The 22,095-nt window shown below is 36.1% G+C and overlaps 1 protein-coding gene and 1 long non-coding RNA gene across 7 annotated transcripts; one reads left to right on the top strand and one right to left on the bottom strand.

The window, feature by feature from the left end:
- The first annotated feature begins 1,264 nt into the window (after window positions 1–1,264).
- LOC121050178 lies at window positions 1,265–1,909 on the top strand. The gene is made up of 2 exons (XR_005802275.1): window positions 1,265–1,467; window positions 1,568–1,909. It is a non-coding gene; the product is annotated as an uncharacterized LOC121050178 (long non-coding RNA).
- Window positions 1,910–4,518: 2,609 nt separating this feature from the next.
- LOC112170180 (type IV inositol polyphosphate 5-phosphatase 3) lies at window positions 4,519–19,181 on the bottom strand. 6 transcript variants are annotated; one of them, XR_005802273.1, is made up of 12 exons: window positions 11,705–12,039; window positions 11,426–11,591; window positions 11,209–11,286; window positions 10,822–10,891; window positions 10,566–10,670; window positions 9,437–10,298; window positions 8,237–8,421; window positions 7,818–7,926; window positions 6,755–6,897; window positions 5,556–5,790; window positions 4,859–4,934; window positions 4,519–4,825 (listed from the first exon to the last, which is right to left on the bottom strand). XR_005802273.1 is itself a non-coding variant. In XM_040509518.1 (12 exons), exons 2-12 carry the CDS (start codon window positions 11,732–11,734, stop codon window positions 4,911–4,913), a joined length of 2,007 nt encoding a protein of 668 aa, XP_040365452.1. In that variant the 5' UTR covers window positions 18,834–19,181; the 3' UTR covers window positions 4,746–4,910. The 6 variants fall into 6 exon arrangements, 5 of the variants coding, with proteins under 5 accessions (XP_040365452.1, XP_040365454.1, XP_040365455.1 ...); XM_040509518.1 differs by adding an exon at window positions 18,834–19,181 and having other exon boundaries at window positions 4,746–4,934; window positions 11,705–11,734; XM_040509520.1 differs by adding an exon at window positions 18,834–19,180 and having other exon boundaries at window positions 4,746–4,934; window positions 11,426–11,546; window positions 11,705–11,734.
- Window positions 19,182–22,095: the final 2,914 nt, after the last annotated feature.

The following is a 22,095-nucleotide window of genomic DNA, read 5'->3' as shown; positions in this document are numbered from 1 at the left end:
TAAGAGTTTTTTAACCCTACTTACCCAATCTAACATCTTTTGACAATTTTGCCCCTATTATTAAATTTTCACTCGCTCATCTCAGTCTCTCTCTCTCTCTCTCTCTCTCCCCCCCCCTCTTCAATCTATTCTCTCTCCTCCCCCGGCCTCACCAATCTCTCTCTCTCTCTCTCTCTCTCTCTCTCTCTCTCTCTCTCTCTCTCTCTCTCTCTCTCTCTCTCTCTCTCTCTCTCTCTCTCTCTCTCTCTCTCTCTCTCTCTCTCTCTCTCTCTCTCTCCATGTCTGCAGATAGGAAATTTTCCAGTCATCCAAAGAACGTGAAGGAGAACAACGGGTTCGGGCGACGACGGAGGAGATCAAGTCGGGTTGCCGACGGCGGAGGGCTAAGCATCCAAGCCCTTCGTCAAGAGTTGCCATGTCGTCGTCGGGGAAGGCGACGTCTGTATTCGACTATGGTTGAGGAAATTGGGGAAAGAAGCAAAGCTGATCGAGTATCCGAATATGGTTCACGCCTTCTATATTTTTCCGAAGTTGCCGGAATCCAACCAGCTCATTTTGCAAGTCAAGGATTTCGTTGCTTCAGTTGGTTGAGTTGTCTATGTGTTGTGCTCTTATAGGTCCTTGTGGTTGTATTCAAGATAGGTTGCGTAGTACTAGTCCTACTGCTACGTTCACTTTCAAAAGGGACTGACGTCCTTGTTATTGTTTTGCTATATATGAGATTCACCCAATTTTTAAATCATAATTAAATTAGTATATGATTTTAACATTTTGGTTGGAAGTGGTTATATACACAATGTCAAATTACGAGGTCATTTAACAATATGGGTTGTTGCTAGAAGTTATTGTTTTGTTTATTATGATTTGGTTGGGCAATAATAAGATCATTAGTGGGCAATAAAACGATTATTGAAAGATAATAATAAGATTATTTGGGGGGGGGTAATAAATATTTGTTGGGCAATAATAAGATTATTACAGGGCAATAATAAGATTATTGGGGGCCAATAATAAAATTATTACGGGGCAATAATATGATTATTGGGGGCCAATAATATGGTTAGTGGGTATTATTAGGGGGCAATAAATTCAGACGCCGGAATCTGGTCACCAGAGTCCGGCAATGTCTCCGATGACTTCTCTCTCTAAGTGACAAAGAAGGAGAGGGCAAAAATGTCCCAAAAATAAATAAAAAGGAATAAAAAAATAATTAATTGGGTATTAGAGGAATGATCTCTTAGAGTGTTTAGGTAAATGGGCAATCTCTAGAGATCCCTGCACTTTATTTTGAGGCCATCAACTAAATGCTAGATTTGTGCATAAGCTATGGCTTGAGAAAGTTTGTCTTAGGTCTGAATGTTATTGTTTTGTGAAGAAGGAAAAGCAGCAAGATGCTGAATGAAGCTGACTCCCAAAGTCTGACCTAGTTTTTGGAGAATTTCTTCAACATATTTCCTTGATCCACATGTAGGATCGATAACAAACCTTTCCTTAAATTTTCTTGTCTTTTTTCCTGGTCATTTATGTTGTTTATGTCTTTGTTAACATTTTTTCAGAGTTTCAACAGTCTTCAATTATGACAGTGAGGACAGGGAAGGAAGACATTAGAACCGTAACCAAGGATGCCCGCTCTGTGGTAGTGATCCAAAGCTCGAAACGCAACACAAATGAGTTGGAGTGGGATCTTAGAGCGAGAGAAGCAAGTACTATGGATTACCTCCTTTCAGCATATGAGTTCCAAGTTTGATTCATGGGTCTAGGTAGCAGCTAGGGATAGCTAGGAATGCTTTTGATTCTTGTGTAGGTAGCAGCTAGGAATACTTTCTTGTTTGGTAAATTATTTAGTAACTTGAATGTTTGAAAAATGCTACTTGAATGATATGGATTAGACTGTGGTTTTATTTGGTAATATGGAGCATTATTTTTGGAAAAAATATTCTAGGTATGAATTCCATAATGAAAAAGCAACAGCTCAAAACAATATTGTGAGAACCAAGCTCATACAACAAACCTGATATTGCTCACACAATGGTTGATAAAAGGAATTTGTTGTATGAACCAACAACCAACAACAAAAGAAAACAAGATTCTGTTGTCTGAGATTCATAACACACAACATAAATAAAATTATCTCTGTTGTCTGAATGAATCAACAGACAAGAGATAAATTATATTTCTGTTGTGTGTTATGTATCTCAGACAACAAAGGAATAATTATATCTAATGTGTGTTATGAACCTCAGACAACAAAGAATGAGTTATACCTGTTGTGTGTTATGAATCTCATATAACGGCAAAATTTCTTTTTCTGTTGTCTGAATGGCCTAGGCATCCCTGTGCATGCCATGGCAGGCACCTGCTGCGCAGAATTCACACAACGGAAAAATAGCTATTCTGTGAAGCCAACTACTATCAGACAACGGTGGAATTACCGTTGTATGATTTTTCAATCACACAACACTCACTTAGACCACGGTGAGCTTGGTCATCACACAACAGAAATCCACCGTCGTCTAATGACCTTTTTGTAGTAGTGAGTGTTTGGGTAAGTGGGCAATTTTTATCGTAAAATTGTGTAAATGGTCATTATCCCAAGAATTAATTTTTAAAAAAAGAGGTAGTGAAGGGTAAAATAGTCATTTTGGACCACATTGTGTGAAATTTGAATGTCTGAGGAGTAATTTGTTAAAATTAGGATAGTAGGGACTGAACTATTGATGTCCTAAAAATACAGTGAGTGACCAGTAATTTTTCCTTGAATAATTAAAATCCAAACAGTTGAATTCATGAGTTCGGATTCAAGTCAATCAAGTCGTGCTGCTGGAAATGAGATTGTCCAGAGCAGTCCTGCAGCTCCTGTTGAAGAAGAACAAGAAAAGGGGCAGAGAAGAAGACCAAGTCTACAGCAACTACAAGGCAACTATTTTGGGTGTGGGAGCATTTTACAAAGGAAGAGCACCCCCTTATCGACATTGTAGATGGAAAGGAAGAGGTTGTTGGGCACACCACTAGAGCACAGTGTAAGTATTCGTCCTACACTCCTACTTATCTTGCAGCTAATTCAACTAGTAATAGTACTAGCACATTGATGAAACACATAGTGCATATATGTAAGGGGTATCCAGGGAAGGGTGATTTAGCAAAAGGGTAGACTGCTTTGGTTAGCGATGGTCTGTTAACCGAACCGATCTCAGGCCTACAATTTTCTATTAACGCATTTTGCTAGTTTTTGCTATGTTGAGACTCGTGCTATTATTTTGTTAGATGAGCAAGACTCATGCTATTATTTAGGATGCACTCTACGATGATATTTGTAGACTTCTATTGTAGCCCGGAATTCAGGTTATATGTCTCATCCGCGGGATAAATGTTGAGATAGTATTCAGTGCACCGAAGTGCACCAACAAAAATGTACGGCTCGATAACATCAAATATATTTTTTAGTTTTCAAAAAAAATAGTTGCCTATAAATATCAATGATTGAGATATGTTGAATTTGGTGATTTACTAGCACCGTCAGTACATAGAAAATTTTTTCATGTTTTATTAGTTTATCAATAATATTGGGTGAAGGACTGAAGGGTGCTACATAGACCTCTATAAATGGATCAGATTGACCTAAATCCAAATCCGTTTACTAAATAAAAAATTCGATCCAAACCCGCTCCGTTAACCCGGCGGATAATTGATAGCTCGATCCAAATCCGTATCCACCGGATTAACGGATACCCGATCCGCTGATTCAACCCGTTTAAAATTTCAAATATTTTAAAATTTTAAATAATAATATTAAATTTATATCATGATACCTCATAAAATATTAAAACAACATGAGAAGTATCACTAAAAGTAGAATTACGTACATTATCAGAAATTCTTAATGCTTCTTAGAATCTTGGGTAATGGACTGTCCCTTAGATTTCTGCAAAAAAATTGTATTATAAATTCTTCATATTTTATATTTTATATTTTTCAAAAAAATAATATATTAATAAAAAAATTCATTTTATTATTATGAAAATGGGCCGGATCATTAACGAATCGGATCAACCTAAATCCGTATTTGATCCGTTAAATAAACGGGTTAACGGATTCGGATCATTCACTGATCAACGGATCAAAATTTTTGAATCAAACCGGTCCAATAGCCACGGATCTGGAGCGGGTCCGGATCAAAATCCGATTCATTTACAGGTCTAGTTCTACATCCCTCAACCCCATTCAGTCAAAAAAAAAAAAAAAAAGTCCATTTTCTATTGGTCAATCAGATAAAATTGTTTGTCCAACTGCTTAATCATCAAACTGTGAATCTCATTCACATGAGGAAGGGTGAAATCCATGTTGATAGATGAACCCTTGAGATAAATGATTCTCAGAATGGAGGTGATCGTTACTAGGGGTGCTTAAAGCTTAAGCATATTCTCACCTCTATTGGATGTCTTTTCATTTTGTTTTTCATCTTCTCAAATCTTTGCTTAGTGACCAAGAAAAAAGCTACAAGACATAAGAAACACAAAGAACGCCAAACATCATCTAAAAAGATCCATTAATAATTTGTGCTCATATATTATTTACAATTCCAGAAAGCTTCCTCGAGAAGGTTTGATTATACAATATAGCACATGTATAAAGCAAACTTACTCTTCGTTACTATGTGATGAGTACAACTAATATGCTCCACGACCGCAAACAACCCTTTACGATTTACAATCTATCAGAAAAGTACATCAACGTTTCTCTTCTTCTTTTTTTTGGCCAGACAAAATATATCATTATTATGTGCTGGACAAAGTGATCACAGCAAAGAATGATATAAGTTGTATATGTAATAAAAAAAAAATACATTTAAGTTGTATATGTACTTGCTGGAACTTCCACGCGTGGCGTATACGGTGGCCTCACTTAACCAGTTAACGATCCCAATCAGATATACCCTGCATGATCGAGGAAGCAAGTTTATGAATAGAAACACAAACATCTCAAGGATTCATAAATAAAAATAAAAACAAAAACCGTGTTCCAGGAACACTTGCTTAATGGCCAATTAACATGATGATTGTAATTATATCATATACATCAATTCAATGAAGTGAATGGGTTGAGAAGAAAATGAAGTACGATGAAGCACTAATAGAGTAATAGTTCACAGATGAGTGTGATTTCTACTACATTCACAACCCAATTTATGGCTATAAATGCGTCATATACCACAAGACATATTTGAGGCTGAAAGGAAGGGGCATTAACATGAAGCATTATTCAATATGTAACTCCAACATCTAATAGTTGTGCAAACTACGTGACATAAACAAAAATCATGGTCGTGGCTTAATGTAGTACCCATACAAAAGTGACAGCAGATAACACCGTGGAGGTCATGAATTCAAATCTCACTAGCATCAGAGATGAATGGAGTTTAGGATGGGAGGGGCAGAGGGAAAAATAAATAAAAACATAGAAAAAAAAAAAAGAACAAATGTGACAGCAGATATATAGTTCTTAAGAAACTGGAGGTACCACCAGTGTATGCACAACATGCCTAGTAAAGTACATACCTGTTCCAATTTTAAGTTGTTCATTCCAACTTCAATACCCATATCTGTTGCAATTTCCTCATTTTCAATCTCTGCATCAGTGAATGTGAGGGCCCGCTGAAGCCTCCTAGCAGAAAAAACCTCAACCTCTGCCATATAAGTAGCAGTCACTGGTCGATGATCAGAAAATTTGTGTTCAGTCCTTCTATACTGCAGTAACCTCATTCCTCGGCCATATGAAAGAATGCGGTCACACCTAAAAATGGGAGCACCAGTATTGTAAATATCGTATAAGGAATTGACAAACAAATATAAAGAGAATATAAAAAGACTAAAGATTACTATGAATTTATTGAAGAATACAAAACCCTCATTCTTATTTGGGGAAAATTTTGAAATTTCCCAACAATATATCAGAGTTCACCATATTAAAGGTCTGCTCACCTAAGGGACAGTTTTTAAGGGACTGTGAGAGACAAGTGAATCTGACATAAATGCACAGTTTTAAGTTGTTATAATTTCTGCTTTTATATTTAATACATGTGGTTGAGATGCATTTGTCTCTCACAGTCCCTTAAAACTGTCCCTTAGGTGAGCAAATCTGCACCCTATTATACTGTATAATGATTGTGTTAATGTTTCCCAAATTAGTCTCCAAAGGATTCTTGGAATACATATTTTTATCACTATAATTCAACACTAAACCACCAGTGATGCAACAGAAAAATCTCAAAGCAAAACAAAACTTTGAAGGATCTTCAACTATTATAATAGCATAAAAATAAGAAGAATAAAAATTCACCATGTAACAGGGGGAATCTCAGAAATAAGTTCTTACACTCTGATAATGGGAAAAAGTATGTATTTAAGTAATGTCAGTGAACAGAATCTGTACTCAATTCGAAATAAATTACTTCTATAGTTGGAATTTCCAGACAGTGCGTTTCGATATTATACCTGGTTGCAAAATCTATAAATGTTTGCAAGCTTCTGAGGTTTTTATATTCCTTACTAAAGTCTATTATAAGACACACATTCATATCATTATCTCCAGTTCCCTTTGGGATATAAATAATGGAAAGAGCTGTTCAGTTATATGGCTAGAGGCAAGAGAAATGCAAACTAGTTCAGTAAACATCCTAAAACCTACAGTATTTTAAAGTACAGAATGGATTAAAACAAAATGAATAACTAGATATATGGGATCAATGCAAACCTACCATGCTGGAGTCCGCCTTCCACCCTTTGGATCCTCTCCATAATACTTGTCTGAATTCATCTCATACTTATACGTTGGCGGGAAATTTAGAACACCCTCAGACCATCCATCAAATGCACGACCTTTTTTCAATTGTCGTGCAAGCTGTCAGTTTAAATGACAACGTGCTTAAGTTATGTTTTGCAATCTCAGTTAATTTGACTGGAAGACTGAAATTCAATCAATTAGGAAGAACTCAATGTTTAAAATCCCACCAATATGTCCCCTCCCAAAATTTACAGGCTGTCATGTTAAAATATACAAGCGTAAATGCCATACAGTAAAACATGCAACTCTCATAGAATGGAACAGCTGTTCAACCAGTCATACATTCTGGAGATGTAAGTTTAAAGACAAGCAAACTGTTGGCTTTCAGTATAGCATATCACTAAGGAAATAATTTGAGAGTTAAAAAAAAAAAAAAAAAAAAAAAACTGCGCACAATTAACTGAAAACACTTCATGCAATTCTCATGGAATGGAACAGCTATTTGACCGGTCATACATTCGGGGGATATAAGTTTGAAGACAACCAAACTGTTGGCTTTCAGTATAGCATATAACTAATGAAACAATTTGAAAGAGTTAAAAAAAAAAAATATTCACGCAATTAACTGATAAACTTAATAGAAGCTATATTGAAGCATCTTGTATCTTAAAAAAATTTATAAATATTATAGTCCAATGCAAAACTGAAAGACCGAAATTTGGTTGATCTGTGATTACTAGCCTTTAAAATTAAAATTTTAACCAATACAAATAGTTAAATGCACTGTAAGACATAATAAGCCATCTATCTTCAGGTAAGCATTAACATTACAGTGACAAATTTATACACTCATGTATTTGTCTCAAAGATTGACCTGGAATCTGTAAGCATAGATCAGCCAGCAGAAAAATTGGGTTGCATAACACCAATACAAATCCAAAGTAAATCTAATGGTCAATACTGCTACCAGACACATTATCAATCAGCAAAAATAATTTCAATCCAACAATCTATCTACAGTGAAAGAAAAATTGTACCTGGTCCTTCTCAGCCAACTGGGACCACTCCTTTTTGGAGATAAGATCTTGTGTTTTCTCATATGACAAGTTGATACGATAATTTAGATCACCCAACCAAATTATTCTTCTGCAGGAGTAGAAAATACTTTCAGTGTACTCTCTTAATGAGGAACACGTACGCTCCTTATAAACACTAGTAAAGTTACAGTCGTATAATGAGTTTGCATATCCGGCAGTTTTATTAGGAGATTAAAACTTTTAATATTTGGTAGCTATTCTACAATCTGAAGGGGGAAAGTACTTATACGCACACATATACAGTCTACATGTAATTATATAATGTTGGAGGCAAAAGGAAAAAGAAAAAAAAAAAAAAAAAAAAGCAAGGCAAAGTGAGCATGAGTTTGGCTTCTTCTAATTAAGTGCCATATACTTACTCATGGTCATGGATACTTTTCGGAAGCCCAATACCAGAAAACGAATGAAAGTGAGTTCTCCGATGAATTTCATGCACATCAGCATTTCTTTTTGATTCATCTACCTCCCTTTCACCTGCTGTCAGGTGAGTGCACACGAAACAAAACAGCGTCTGATATATGGACATACTCACAGATACAGATCCCTGGCAAAATTGAGAAACTGTCTTCACATCAGAAAAAAAAAAAAAATAATAATAATAACAGTCAAACCCACTATAATAAAATACTCTTGTGAGACATTGGCTAGTGCAGAACATCAGAGCATGGGACAAGGGAAAAGAAGACGCAGTTTTATTTCCAAAGTTTTTTTTTTGTCTCCTATTTAAACAAATCATCAGTGAAAAACTAAGTGCAAAGCCTCCTAACTAGGGATGATTAGTTAAGGAAAGCGTATATAATAAAGATGGACCTTCTGGACGAATGATATCATTAAGGACCTAACAGAAATAGATTCTAAGAACAAGTCTTGAAATGGGAATTCTCGACATTAGTGGATATATGCATTGCAAAGTTCAATGCCTATAAACGACAAAAGCAAGGGTCAGTGAAGCCCCTTAAAAGGTGCCGCAATGACGATATCATCTGGTATACAAGACAGAAAAGGGAGGGGAACAACTCTCCAGAATTTTTCTAATGTTTAACCAGAGTTTTATTCTTATCTGCTTTGTGATACAGGTACATCAGATAAAATTTGACATCAATGAAATGATTGCTCGGTGTGGAATCACTTCTCTAGAAGTGCTTTTCTAATATAGCAATTCCACTAGAAGCAGATTTATTACAAAGCACATAGATTATTTTATAAAACATTTTAAGTGTTTTTTGTAAAAGCACATAGGAAGCATATGCCAAGTGATTTCAAAAACTACACAAAGTGCTTCAGTAACTTAAAAAGTGATTCACTTATTTTGCCAAACACCACCAAAAGCGATTTTGGTGATTTTGGTACTGTCAAATCACTTTTCGCCAAGTTTAGAAGCAATCCCAAATGGAGCCAATGCATGATAAGAGCATTTAAAGAATTAACTGTGAGATGACCTTAGTTGCAAAGAAAAACAACCAGGAGATCATCAGATTAGTCTACCACTAACAATAACAGTTGTTATAATGAAAATTATTTCACTAAAAAAATATAGAAATTTGTAAAAAGAAACGAACCTTGTTACCAATGTATCCCATAACACCAACACCAACAGTTGACACCTTTAAGTTCTGAATGTGTTTTCGTAAGCTCCTACGAACCCATACGGTTAGGAAAACCCCAACCATCTGCTTACTTACTATCCTTACATATGATGATCTTCGTTCCCGTTTCATGAGAGATTCAAGATCAATCTCTCCAAGCAAAGCTAATTCTGGTGCCATGTCATTTGCAGCTAACTTGAAAGAATTGTGTGTCCTGAAAGATTTTGAGGACTTGAAAGACTTCGTTGGTCTAAAGGAATTTCGTCGCTCTAATAAGTGCTGAGATAGCAAGTTCAATGGACGCTCCGGCCAGTTCAAACCAATTCTTTCAGACCCACTAAGCATTTTGGTTAACTTGCCATTATGTTGGACAGCAGAAGTGTCTTCATCTAATGGAGAATTATCTGGCCGAAGGCAATATAACCTATCTAATCTCTTTGGAGAAGAATGTTGCCTCTGTAAATCCTCTCCAATTGGCATCCCCGGTTTAGTACTATCAGTAAAGTTAGAAACAGGACCATCAGCATTCACTGTTTCGCTTGTGACTGATGTACCATTGCTGACACCAAAATCTTTGGGTTCGTCATCCAATGGATGCACTTCATTGCCAATATCACTATCACTTTCATCTAATATCTCCTCTTCCGTATAAGGGACATCATCAGATGGCCTAAATTTTGAGGGTGATGGAGGATCACTAAAGGATTTAACCTTGTTTCCGGCAGGTCGAAATCTATCCAGCGTTTCACGAATGACATTTTCCCACTTACTAACTGGCCGGCTATCTTCAGCGCCAAATATATTCCCAGCATTGAGTGGCACGATCTCCTGAAGACTGAAAATAAAGCATTTTTCATTTTTCTAAGAAAAACAGTTCAGTCTGAACAACACATTACAATATAAATCAAAGTGGTACAAGAAACTAAAGAGGGGAGAAAAAGCACAAGGAATATTGACGATAATATGATAGGTATGATTCAGGTTATTCAATAGCATTTATTAAAGCAAGAAACTGTATGGGATATTAGATCATGAGATACAGAATAGGGTCAATAAATTCAAGATCAGTGAATTGGTAAGTAAAGGGGTCAAATATACATACCCAATTACATAGATGTCGGCTGGGTCATTGATATCTAGCCAACCATCAATATCCAGGTCATCCGGTGGAGTCTGTCCTCCAACATTCCATGTACCAACACATATTCTGGAAACAGCAGGGAACAAAAAAAAAAAAGCAAGGGAGATACCACCAATAGAAGTATTAATGAATACAGCCCGATAAACAATGCCTTGACAGTAATTATATTATCAAATGTATGGTTTTACTTGATATTACAAATATATGAGGGGTATACCTGAGTTCCTTTGTATTTATATACTGTGTTCTAAAGGTCTCTGATTTTCGTCTTCGTACTCTAGGAAGATCTGCTTAACCCACATAGAAAGGAACATGATGAGAAAAAATAACTGTCAAAAAGACACTGGAATTGGGACAGAAACAGAAGACATCAGTTTCTAACTGGAAAAGCATATAACATCTGAGACTGACATCTGAGACTGAGCAAGATATAAATGTGCATTAGCCACTGCTCGAAAAATTGAACCAGGTAAAAAAACCAGGGTGGTCTTCTTGAAGAGAAACCAGATTAAAATATATGATTCACGTTCATCTCAGGTTCATCACAGTCATCACTAAATATAATAAAGATAAAATGTAGAAGCAAGTGTCCTTGAAACATTACCATCAAGGTCATCATCATCCTCAGACTCATCCTCTTTGATATCTTTAAACCTTGATCCTCTTCCCCGTTGATCAAAACCTGCAATGACCAACTTCAAAGTCAGTCTAAAACCCCAAAAGGGTATTCCATAAACAAAAAGACAAAGGCCAAAAGTAAAGACCAAATTATTGAAATTTGAAAGAAACACATGTACAAGTGGTGGTTGAAGAAATAGGACCTTGCTGGCTTGTTGGGGAGTCAGGATCCCAGTCGTCTTCGTCTTCGGTATCGGCGCTGTAATCGGACTCTTTGGCGGAGATGTTGAGCCATTTGCGCATCACAACTCTGGGCCAGAACAGCTGTATGCACGACCAATCCAAACAACACAGTTCAGCCCATTTCCTCTGCAAATTGCTCTCAGTTTCCCAAAATTAAACCCAAAAAAAACAACAATGCATCCTGCATGACTGCATCATCATCATGGGAAACAGAGACATAAACAAAGAGAGAGTGTTACCTGTTGCTGATTCTTGGGGTTGGGCTTCATCTGTGGAGGCATGGTTAGAGGACATACCAGACAACAAAACAACAATCAACACAATGTTTGGAGGGAGGGAGAGAGAGAGAGAGAAGTGAAATTGCCAAATCGATTGTGAAGGAAAGAAGAAGAAGAAGAAGACTGCCGCCAAAGAAACTGAAATAAACGACATTTTGAAGGTTGGACTTGTAAATTTACACGGTTTTGACTTTTTAATTATGATTAACAGCTAATTATTATTATTATTATTATTATCCGTTCCAACCACCAGTTCCAACGACCAAGCAAATGTAACCCGTGATTTACCGAAACATTTCCGAACCTGCATTTACTTTCTTCTAATTCTATGACTCAAAACATCACATGAGGAGAGCTGGGTTGGCCTAGCTGTCAATTCATGGAGTCGGTCTACCTCCCTCTATTAGGCTAATAAAATGGGCAGAGCTGGATCGAACCAATTGTAAAATATGGTGGCTCAAGTACTACCTGACCCCGGGCTTTTTTAACCCTAAGTGTTCGATGGGCAAGATTGGCCTTTTCACAAATATGTAAAGCTCATGCCCTACCTATGAGCCGATAAAGTTCGGGTCTGCAAGGCCTGTCCTATATTTGATCAGTGACATGGAAATAATTCTATAATGTGATTGAGTTGTAATCAAACTAAATTTATTAAATTTTAATCTTTTCAAATCCACTAATTAAATGCAAAAAAAATAATATATTGTTTTGTTTTTTTATCAGGTAGTTAGCGGTTAGTAACTCACACACCCATGCAGTGGTATCTCAGCGCCAGGACACCTGCACCGACATTCGGCGAAAACTAGGCAAAGCCAGACTAATCCACTGCACCGCAGACGCACGAACCCAAAGGGTCCCGAAAATCTGCTGGTCAAAGGATGGAGCTAGGATTCGAACGCTAGACTTGGAAGTTCTAGACTAGGCCGTTCGACCAACACACCACACCACGTGGTTAAAATAATATATTGTTGAATAATCAAATCTAAAGTTACTATCTATAATTTAAATGAGATTTTGTGTATTTTTTTAGCAAGACATGACTAGCTAATAAATATTAGTATGTGCCGGATTTAGGCTGTCCAGGTCTTAAAAAGCGTAGCCCAAGCCGTATCTTTTGTAAAATAGGTCGAACTCAACCCGCCAATTAACTTGGGCCTGAAGGGCTTGGGCTTTGAAATGTACATTGGCACTGGCCTAATTTTAAAGGTCTACCCTATACCAAATATACGTGCATTCAAAACTCTCTTTATAAATGTTAAAGAAAAAAAAAAACTATTTGGACCAAGCAGTGGTATTTACTTGGTCAGTAACTGACTAAAATAATTATGCTCAATTATCCTTACATTTACATCTAATGATAAAAAATAATAAAAATCAACTTAAAAAAAAATCTTTCAACTGTTACATTTACATCCAAATGTAGCTAAACATAATTTTATTAAGGGGCCGTAACCACTTACCCAAATTTGGGCCAATATACTCCCAGTTACTCTACTAAGAGTTTTTAATCCATTTACCCAATTTAATATTTAATGACAGTTTTGCCCTTAACTCAATTAATTAATTACATGTGCATCTCTCTCTCTCTCTCAGATCTGTTTCACCTGAAAGCTTCCATCGCCTCCATCACCACCACCTCCTCTTCCATCAAACCTTCCATGAACTCTGTGAGCTCGACTTCCCGCATAGCCGCAAGGTCTCCCTTTGCCTTCGCCGCAGGCGACAATCCTCATTCTGTCGGCAGACCATTGGAGGTCGTCGATCCGACCCAAGAGGACCTAGAACTCGTTCTTGAGGACAAAATAATTGTGGGTCCCCCATATCCTTACGGTGCCGGAGACGTCGGCGGACGCGATCCACTAGCCATTGGGGTAGAATCTGGCGGCGTGGTCGCCAGTCATCGAAAACGAAGACGACGGCGAGATCGTACCTCCGATCCTTGACTCGATCTTTCACCGATTCCATCCAGTCATGTTTTTTTCGGCCTGATCTGGACTCAACAACGAGTTGTTCCAGGCAAATATTCTCCTATCAGTCTTCTTCCTCCGATTATTTCACAAGCAAGGTAGCCAAAGCAGCAATCTACTGAACCGATCGATTGAGAGAGAGTTAATGAACAATTCGATGCCAAAACCGTCGGCTTCTGTTTTTTGGGTCGTCTTCCTTGAACTATTTCTCACATAGGTGGTCATGATGAGGACTAGTGTGGTTTAAAAATATTCAACAATCGAGCAATGAACATATTGTTTGGACCCAAAATGACAAAATTGGAGCCAAACACATATAAATTGATCAATTGTGTCTGTAGTGTATTCATTTGGTTTTCGGAGTTTATGCAATTCACTTGAGGGCAAATAATATGACTATTGGAAGACAATAATATGATTATTATGGGGCAATAATATGATTATTGGGAGGTAATAAAAAGAGTATTGGGAGGCAATAATATCATTATTGGGAGTCAATAATATGATTATTGGGGGGCAATAATATGGTTATTGGGTATTATTAGGGGGCAATAAATTCAGACGCCAGAATCTGGCCACCAGTTTGGTAGCAGGATTCAGAATTCCAGTGACCAGTCGTCGGAGTCCGTCACCGGAGTCTGCGGTCAGCCACTGGTCACGGGAGTCCGTCAAGGTCTCCGATGACTTCTCTCACTAAGTGACAAAGAAGGAGATGACAAAATTGTCCCAAAAATAAATAAAAAGAATAAAAAAAAAAAACTTAATTGGGTATTAGGGAAATAATCTCTTAGGCCTCGTTTGGAAACAGAATTTTGATTTGGATTTGAATTTCAAATCTTATGTATTTAAAATCTGTAGAATTAAAATGTGTATTCTAAATTTTGCTGTTTGGATTAAAAAAGATTTAAAATTGAAGATTTAGATTTTGTAATATTAGAACAGCATCCATCTCAACCAAATCAACCATCAAAGGCTTCAAAGCAATCTGAAACTTGACTTGGAGGGGATGAAGTCGGCGGCGGAGAGCTTAGCTACCATTGTTGGCGTCTATGAGTCGTCAGCGACGCAAAAGAAGATACAGAGGCTGAGCCGAAACGCAGAGAAAGAGAGAGAGTAGATCGGGATGGAGTCGGCGGCGGAGAGATCCGTCACCGTTGCCGAAGTCGGTGGCGATACTGAATAAGCTACAGAGGCGTGGGGAGAGGGAGGGGGGAGAGAGAGTAGATCGAAGGATGTGAGAGAAACCTTGGAGAGAGAAAGAGGAGAAAGAGGAGAAAAGAAGAAAGAGAGTGCACGATCTGTTCTTTCAAGGAATCCAAGACCTGATGATTTGAAATAACTATGGTCTCCTAGTCATTTGAAATCATCAAAATTTGCTATCTGAAATCTCTGGGGTGATTTTGAAGAAATCCAAATACTCACTTAAGAAGACAGCCAAGGGTTTCAAATCCAAATCCACACTCCCAAATCCCTATATCCAAACGGGCCCTTAGAGTGTTTGAGTAAGTGGACAATTTTTAAGTTAAAATTGAATAAATGATCATTTTCCCTTTTATTAATTAATTAGTTATTAGGTGAACATTATAGTGATCCTAGGCTCCTAGCATCTTGGCATCTAGGTATTTCTCAAATTTAAACACTTGACCATTGTAAAGAGTTGCTTGATGTATTGATCGCTTGTACTATCAGGAAAAATGTCATAATTAATCAAAGAATCGTAAAAAATTTGGTGGAGCATTTAATGATTCTAGACAGTAGACTATAATAAATCATGCTAGTTATGATGTACCCTATCACACTCCACCCTTTGCAAAGAGTGGCGTGGAAATAGACTCATCATCCTTAAATCATTTTTAAATCAAAGCACCGGCCTCTCTTTACTGTTTTAAAATGGACCTTTTCACCGGCCTCTCTTTACTCTACCATTTTGCTTTCGTGCACTATATCATTGTTTTGCTCTAAATCTTAGCTTTCTGTGAGCCCATTCCACGGGGTTCCTAGCAAAAGAATATAGAAAAGAGAAGTCACACAAAGACTCGGAAATTATTGTTATATATGTGGCTTTCAATAGTTACCAACTCGAGGACCTCAACTTTTTTTTATAAAAGCAATATATGCAGCCAGCTACCCTTGTGGGGAAAAAAATTTGTGTATGTCCACCTGATCACGTTGTATCTGTCTACTTAATTTAATTTTTTTTTATTGAAAAAAAAAATAATTCTTTTTTTTATCCACGTGACTTAGCAATTAGCAAGTCACTTCAATTACGTTAGCGAGTCATTATTTAAGCTGAATTTTACGCAGATATCTCAGTAAAACTAGACTGATGCACAGCCGCAAGCACAAGAATCCGAAAACCCCTCAAACCTGCTGGCTGCAAAACTAGTGGGAGTTGAGACTCGAATGCTAGACATACGGATTTCATGCTAGATCGCTTGACCGACCTTATCACACCAAGTAGTTTTAAAATTCTTTTATTAAAAAATTATATTCAAACCATTTTTGATTGTCATTTGTGAAATACCAGTAACATCTTTAATATAGAAAAACTTATACGCATAGCAAGCTATTATTTGACCGACAATATGAATAGTCCAACTGCCTTATTAAAAAGTCTTTCTTTTATTGGCTGCCGACTACAATAACCTCATCCAAATTTTTATTTATTTATTTTGAGGTCTTACTAGACTAGGTTTGAATGTATGAACTAATGTAATGATATATGTTTTCATCACCCAGTAAATTTAAAGAAAGAGACAGGGTCGTTTTTCGTTGTTATCTCTGGTAGCTATTCCGGCGGCAGTACCATCTATGTACACATGACACATAGAACGAAACAAACAGGCCAACCAGCTCAAACTCTAACTCGTTCCCCCAATCCAATCTAAACACTATTGCTAAAAAGACAAAAATGAAAATATTCAATCTAAACTTTTTGTGGACAGGGAGATCCAATCCAAACTAAATAACCGACATCGATCATGATCAGTTCATGACATTACTCCCCCACAAAATAAGATTCAGATCTTTTGCACAAAAAACGAGAGAACTTTCTTTTCTTTTCTTTTTTATTTAGTTGTATAACATGATTCTAATTATACACAAGATTGTGAACTATTAGAGATTAGAACGAAAGTGAGATTCTCACCTAACAGATTTTTTATTGTCGAGCATCTCTATTGGTGCTTCTATATTTTCATCAAATTTATTGAAAAAAAAAAAACTTAAATTAGGAGCTACATTTACTTAAGGAGCCACAATAATCTTACTCCAATCATACTCAACATTATGAGGAGTTGCGTGTAGAGACGGTTCTTCAATCTCCACATGTAGGAGATTGTTCATTAATTTGAAGACCTTGGGAGCTATCTTCTTTTTTAGGGAACTAAAGGGGTGTATGGATAAGAAATTTGAAGGTACCAATGATAGAGACTAAAGTGAAAGGATTCAAATATGACGGGAGCTTGAAATGAAGAAATCTAAGTGGTAGGATTAATAAATAACCCATTAAGGTTAATTTTATAATGGAGTTATGTAGGCAAAATTTAAATAATGAAAACTCCTATCAAATGGAACGATTGTGGCTACATCCTACATCTTTGCCTTTGACGCAACTCGGGGATCGGGCTTTAAGCTGTCGGCATGATATCGCGGTGGCCAGAAATGGATGGATCAAGTCCGGGGTCTACAAATTTTTGTTCTTCAATAAACCCGAAGTAGCAATTGATCAACAACTTGAGTTAGACAGCTAACAGCTTGACGATTGGGGATTGGTTACTCTAGCTAATAAGAGAAAGATACGTGGAACCACATGAAAAATCTAATACCACTATGACCCCTGCAGTAGTCCTAAATAGAGTATTTACTCTCACTTTTTCATCGCGTCATGTTACTATTGCCAAAAATATCCTCAATCGAATGGTGAGACACTGAGACGGTATATAACCCACAATTATAGTAAACCTTAGATATTCTTAGCATTCTTTGTCGATAAGAATTTATTTTTTATTTTTTTTGAATAATCGATAAGAATCTTATTATTGTGAAGTTTAGTATTTTTGTTAAAGGACTTGACTGGACAGACAAAATAATAAAGTCTTGCCCAAATTAAGATTCATTGTATAGGTGCTAAACTGGAAGAGAGGCAGCATGGAGCAATACAAAATAATAAGTCTTGCCCTAATACATGTTTGAATATTTAAGAATACCGTGACAGCAAATCTAATAATTTGATTGAGAACCCTCCTGAACTTCTCTAAATTTATTAAGGTTTCTATTTTTATTCTTACAAATATGGCCCCTCTAAATAACAAAGGAAATATAATAGGACCCTCTAAAGTCTCCAACAATTTGACCCAAAAAAAAAAACAGTCTAAACACTACAGTTTAGGTTAAATAATCTCAATCATTTAGGTCAGGAATGTGGTTAGATCTGTCTGATATCTCAAGTTCAGAGGGTACTCCATTAATTTTAAAGAATTTTGTAGTTTAGCTCGGTTCGGTTTTCAGACTTTTAGGTCCCAGTCGAGGTAACATCATTCTGTCACCTGGGGATACATAGTAATTTTTGTTTTTGTTTTTAACTCATCCATACACATTTCACTGATTTCAGTCCAGTATTTACTGTATTCACTCTTCAATTAATCTCATGTTCATATCTAACCACTCTGTCAGAGGAAAAAGCGCGCACCACTACAGAACTGGTAGAAAAAAAATATATCGCATAAATGAAGAACAGAATAGAATAAAAGAGTGGAAATGATGTTGATAATGGGATTAGAAAATTAAAAATTAAAAAGAGAGAACAGAACTTTAAGTCACTGTTGCCAGTCTATTTCTGCTATTCCTTTTTGGTTCCAGATAGAAAGAGAAAAGGAGTGGTTTTAATTAGTTTCAGGAACACTAAAGGGTCAAAGTTGTAAAGGGAAGAAGAAGAAAAAAAACAGATATAATTAAGAGAGGAAGGAAGAGAAACCCTGGTTTTTCTTTCTCTTCCTAAGATCAATATTAAAAGAGACTCAAACCCCAAAATAGCATGTATATATGCACTTTTAAACATGAAAGAAAAAAAAAACAGAATCAAGGATAAGAGACTGTGAATTATATTATATGCAGAAACATACCGGAATCTGGCTTTGGTTTGATGATGGGGCTAGCTAGAAGAGTAGTCTTGTATGGATCTCCACAGAACAGTAGAAGCAAATCAAGGGAATACACAGAGACAACTGATGAACTCGATCGAGCAACCGAAGACAACTAGCTGGAACTAACCTAGTAGGAAACCGAGCCAAACATACCTCTCCTCCCTACGTCCCCTCTGAATTGTACGTGTAGAATTATATATGAAGGAGGAGCTGGGTTTTTGGCAGATGGATCAGCCGCTTAAATGCATGTGTCTGGGTGAGAGGGAGAGAGAGCTGAGAGAGAGAGAGAAACAGAGGGGTGCGCTTGTTTATTGGCTGCTGTTGCAAAGTTATAAGAACTTGAGAAGCAGCACATGTCTCCGTCCATTCCCCGTCTGATTTCAAGACACGTGTGGGTAGTGTTAGCCAATGTGGTATTTTCTTTTATCTTCTGGAATTAAATAACAGTGGACAGGACACCAAATTTGTTAGGGGACACACACATAAAGTGAACCGTACCTCAACAGGGTGAAATACTACATTTGGCATTATACGGAAGCCTACAAGTTTCTGTTTACAAATCATTTGTCACATATTATATTTTTTATTTTTTATTTTTTAAAAAAACAAACACTATATTAAAAATTACTTTATGACTCAGAGGTGCCCTATGACTTATATTTTTCAGAATACAACATAAAGAGTCATAATTCAAGTAATTTTATTTTTTTTATTAGCGCTCAAAATAAAAAGTACAAAAATTCTAAAACTACGTAACTAAATAACTTGAACTCATGGCTTCTATTCAATGGTTATCGACTTGTCGTTTTACTCACGGATAAAATCTTCAGATTTTTAGATCTATATGACTTTTTCTTTTACTTCTTTAGTTGGTCAACCTTCCTCATTTTATTTGAATAATTTCATATATACCTTTTATTTTGTGTGTATTATATATATATATATATATATATATTGTATTTATATGATCTTTGCGCACATATAACAATGTAAGACATGCTCACCTAAGGGACAGCTTTTAAGGAACTGTGAAAGACAAGTGAATCTGACGGCTAAAAATAAATGCACAGTTTTAAGTTGTTATAATTTCTGCTTTTATATTTAATACATGTGGTTGAGATGCATTTGTCCCTCACAGTCCCTTAAAACTGTCCCTTAGGTGAGCAAATCTGATAACAATGTCATGTCCATGATAACCCTATGGACGAACATAATTGATTGAAAGATAAGCGATGTGTAAACTAACACTTAAAAATTAATATAATGTAGCTAACCAGCTAAATGCTTGGACAGTCTGAAAGTTATGTTACAGCTTTAAAATATTAATATGAATTAAACTAGGCAACAATTTCACTAGGAAGAAGGTTTAAGTCAACCATCTGCCAAATAGAAAACTAATATAAGAACGCTAGCAAGTAAACAAAAGCATGAAGAAATTAAAAAGCTAGTACAGTGGTTAAGGAATGTGTTTTAGGGACTAACTCATTTGGCAGCATCTTTACATTGTGTTTAGTTATGTGATTGATTCCATTAAGTGCGTTTTCTTTTCTAATTTTATATAGAAACATTGTGATTATCGTGTGCCATATCCGGAAAAGGTTCTACACTATTTGAAGCTACTTTTAAATCTACCATTAAAAAAAATGTTGTGCAATATGTTAATACTTCTCCACCGGTGGGCTGTGTTTCACTGATTATATTGTATATTTAACATAGTGTTCGAGCCTGTTGTTTAGGTGCTTTGCTTGGGGTCTTAAGCCTATTTGAGTGTGATTAAGTTTCTATGAGTCTTCTATGACGTTTCTAGTTTATTACTTGTACCACAATTGCGTGACTGACAAGTAAGGGCTAGTTGAATGATTTCTTTCCGTAGGAGGCGAAACTTTCTTATGCTTGGGCAGGCTTGCTTAACTGTGAGCTTCCCAGTGATTTTAATTAGTTTGCTTTAGCTTGGATAGGTTTTACCTGATTGCTTATGGAGGCTTTATAAGCTATGGCTAATTGGCTGTTGATTTATTGAATAACAATCAACTTCTATTCAAAAAAAAAAACATAGTGTTCGAGCCCCATTAAGGGTGAAGAGGGATGAGGTTTAAGAAAGACAAAAAAAAAAAAAACTGTTTAGAGATCACAGATTCGAATGTCAATAGTGTCATGTAGTGGGATGAAATAGAGTTGATGAAAATGAGAATATCATAATATAGAAAAGATAAAAAAAAGGTAGTTCTCTTGAAATGAAAAAATTAAATCAAAATGAATTATTATTATTATTTGACTAGTAAATCGTATGTGTTTCTTAAGTAGTAATAGAATTCCAACGACTTTCTCTTTCTCTCCTAAAGTTAGGATTTTGGTGCTAGCATCTTCACATCTATACTAAATATGTCTTTCGTAGACTTGATGGCTACAAGTCTATCCAAGTTGGCTTTGGATAATTCAGATATTGTCGATCTGTCTCATTTATGAATAATCTATTCTTCCATTGATAGTTTCTATAGCAAACTACATATACCCCCTTAAAAAGATTCCAAAACACAAATAACTCCTCAACATTTGGTTTTAAACATTTAAGGACAAAAGTTTACACTTAAGGACATTTTGTCTTTAAGAAGTGTTTTAATTCCTCTTTAGTTTTTAATCTCTTCCTTCAGTAAAAATAAAATTGACGGAGCGTAGTGGGCCCATGCTTTTGAATTTGTTTGTTTAACATATTACAGGTATAAATCCATCCTCTATACTCGAAGGTAAACAGTTATTTTCACTATTCATAATCGCACATTTAGATCGTATTCTGTCTAGATTGGATTTAGTTGCAAACTGTCAGAGATTTAGTAAAGAGTTAGCAGAAGAGCAAGAAAAGTTGAGAAAAGCAAAAGACTACCGAGCTAGACACAGTAGAGAAACCCCAGACTACTGGTATAGAATTTTCTTAGTACAAAAACATATTTATAGAATGGAGAAATATATTGAAGAATTAACAAAAACCTCTTGATTATTTGAGCATCGGTTAGATCCGCAAATCACTGGTATCAGAGCTTGTAAAAAAAGCTCAAAAGGGGAATCCTCAATGGGGACAATGTCTGAATTAATATTAGAGAAGTTAAATTCTCTACTAAAATCTTCTGATGAGAAATATCAGAACCTGGTACAAGAAATATCTAGATGTCAAGATCATCTAGAAAAATTTTCAGATATAATCTACCAATTAGAAAAATTGGAAAACAAAATAGATTATATCAAA

The sequence above is a fragment of the Rosa chinensis genome, chromosome 6 (genome assembly GCF_002994745.2).
Source record: "Rosa chinensis cultivar Old Blush chromosome 6, RchiOBHm-V2, whole genome shotgun sequence".
Classification (NCBI taxonomy): domain Eukaryota; kingdom Viridiplantae; phylum Streptophyta; class Magnoliopsida; order Rosales; family Rosaceae; genus Rosa; species Rosa chinensis.
This window is presented reverse-complemented; position numbering and strand designations above follow the sequence as displayed.

Bases quoted from the DNA above. Each gene is read 5' to 3' on its own strand.
- LOC112170180 (XM_024307368.2), bottom strand. From the start codon at position 11,746: ATGCCTCCACAGATGAAGCCCAACCCCAAGAATCAGCAACAG. The intron at 11,287-11,425 runs GTCCTATTTCTT...TGGTCATTGCAG, and splicing joins CTCCCCAACAAGCCAGCAAG to GTTTTGATCAACGGGGAAGA. The intron at 8,422-9,436 runs GTTCGTTTCTTT...CAATTTTGCCAG, and splicing joins TGGGATACATTGGTAACAAG to GGATCTGTATCTGTGAGTAT.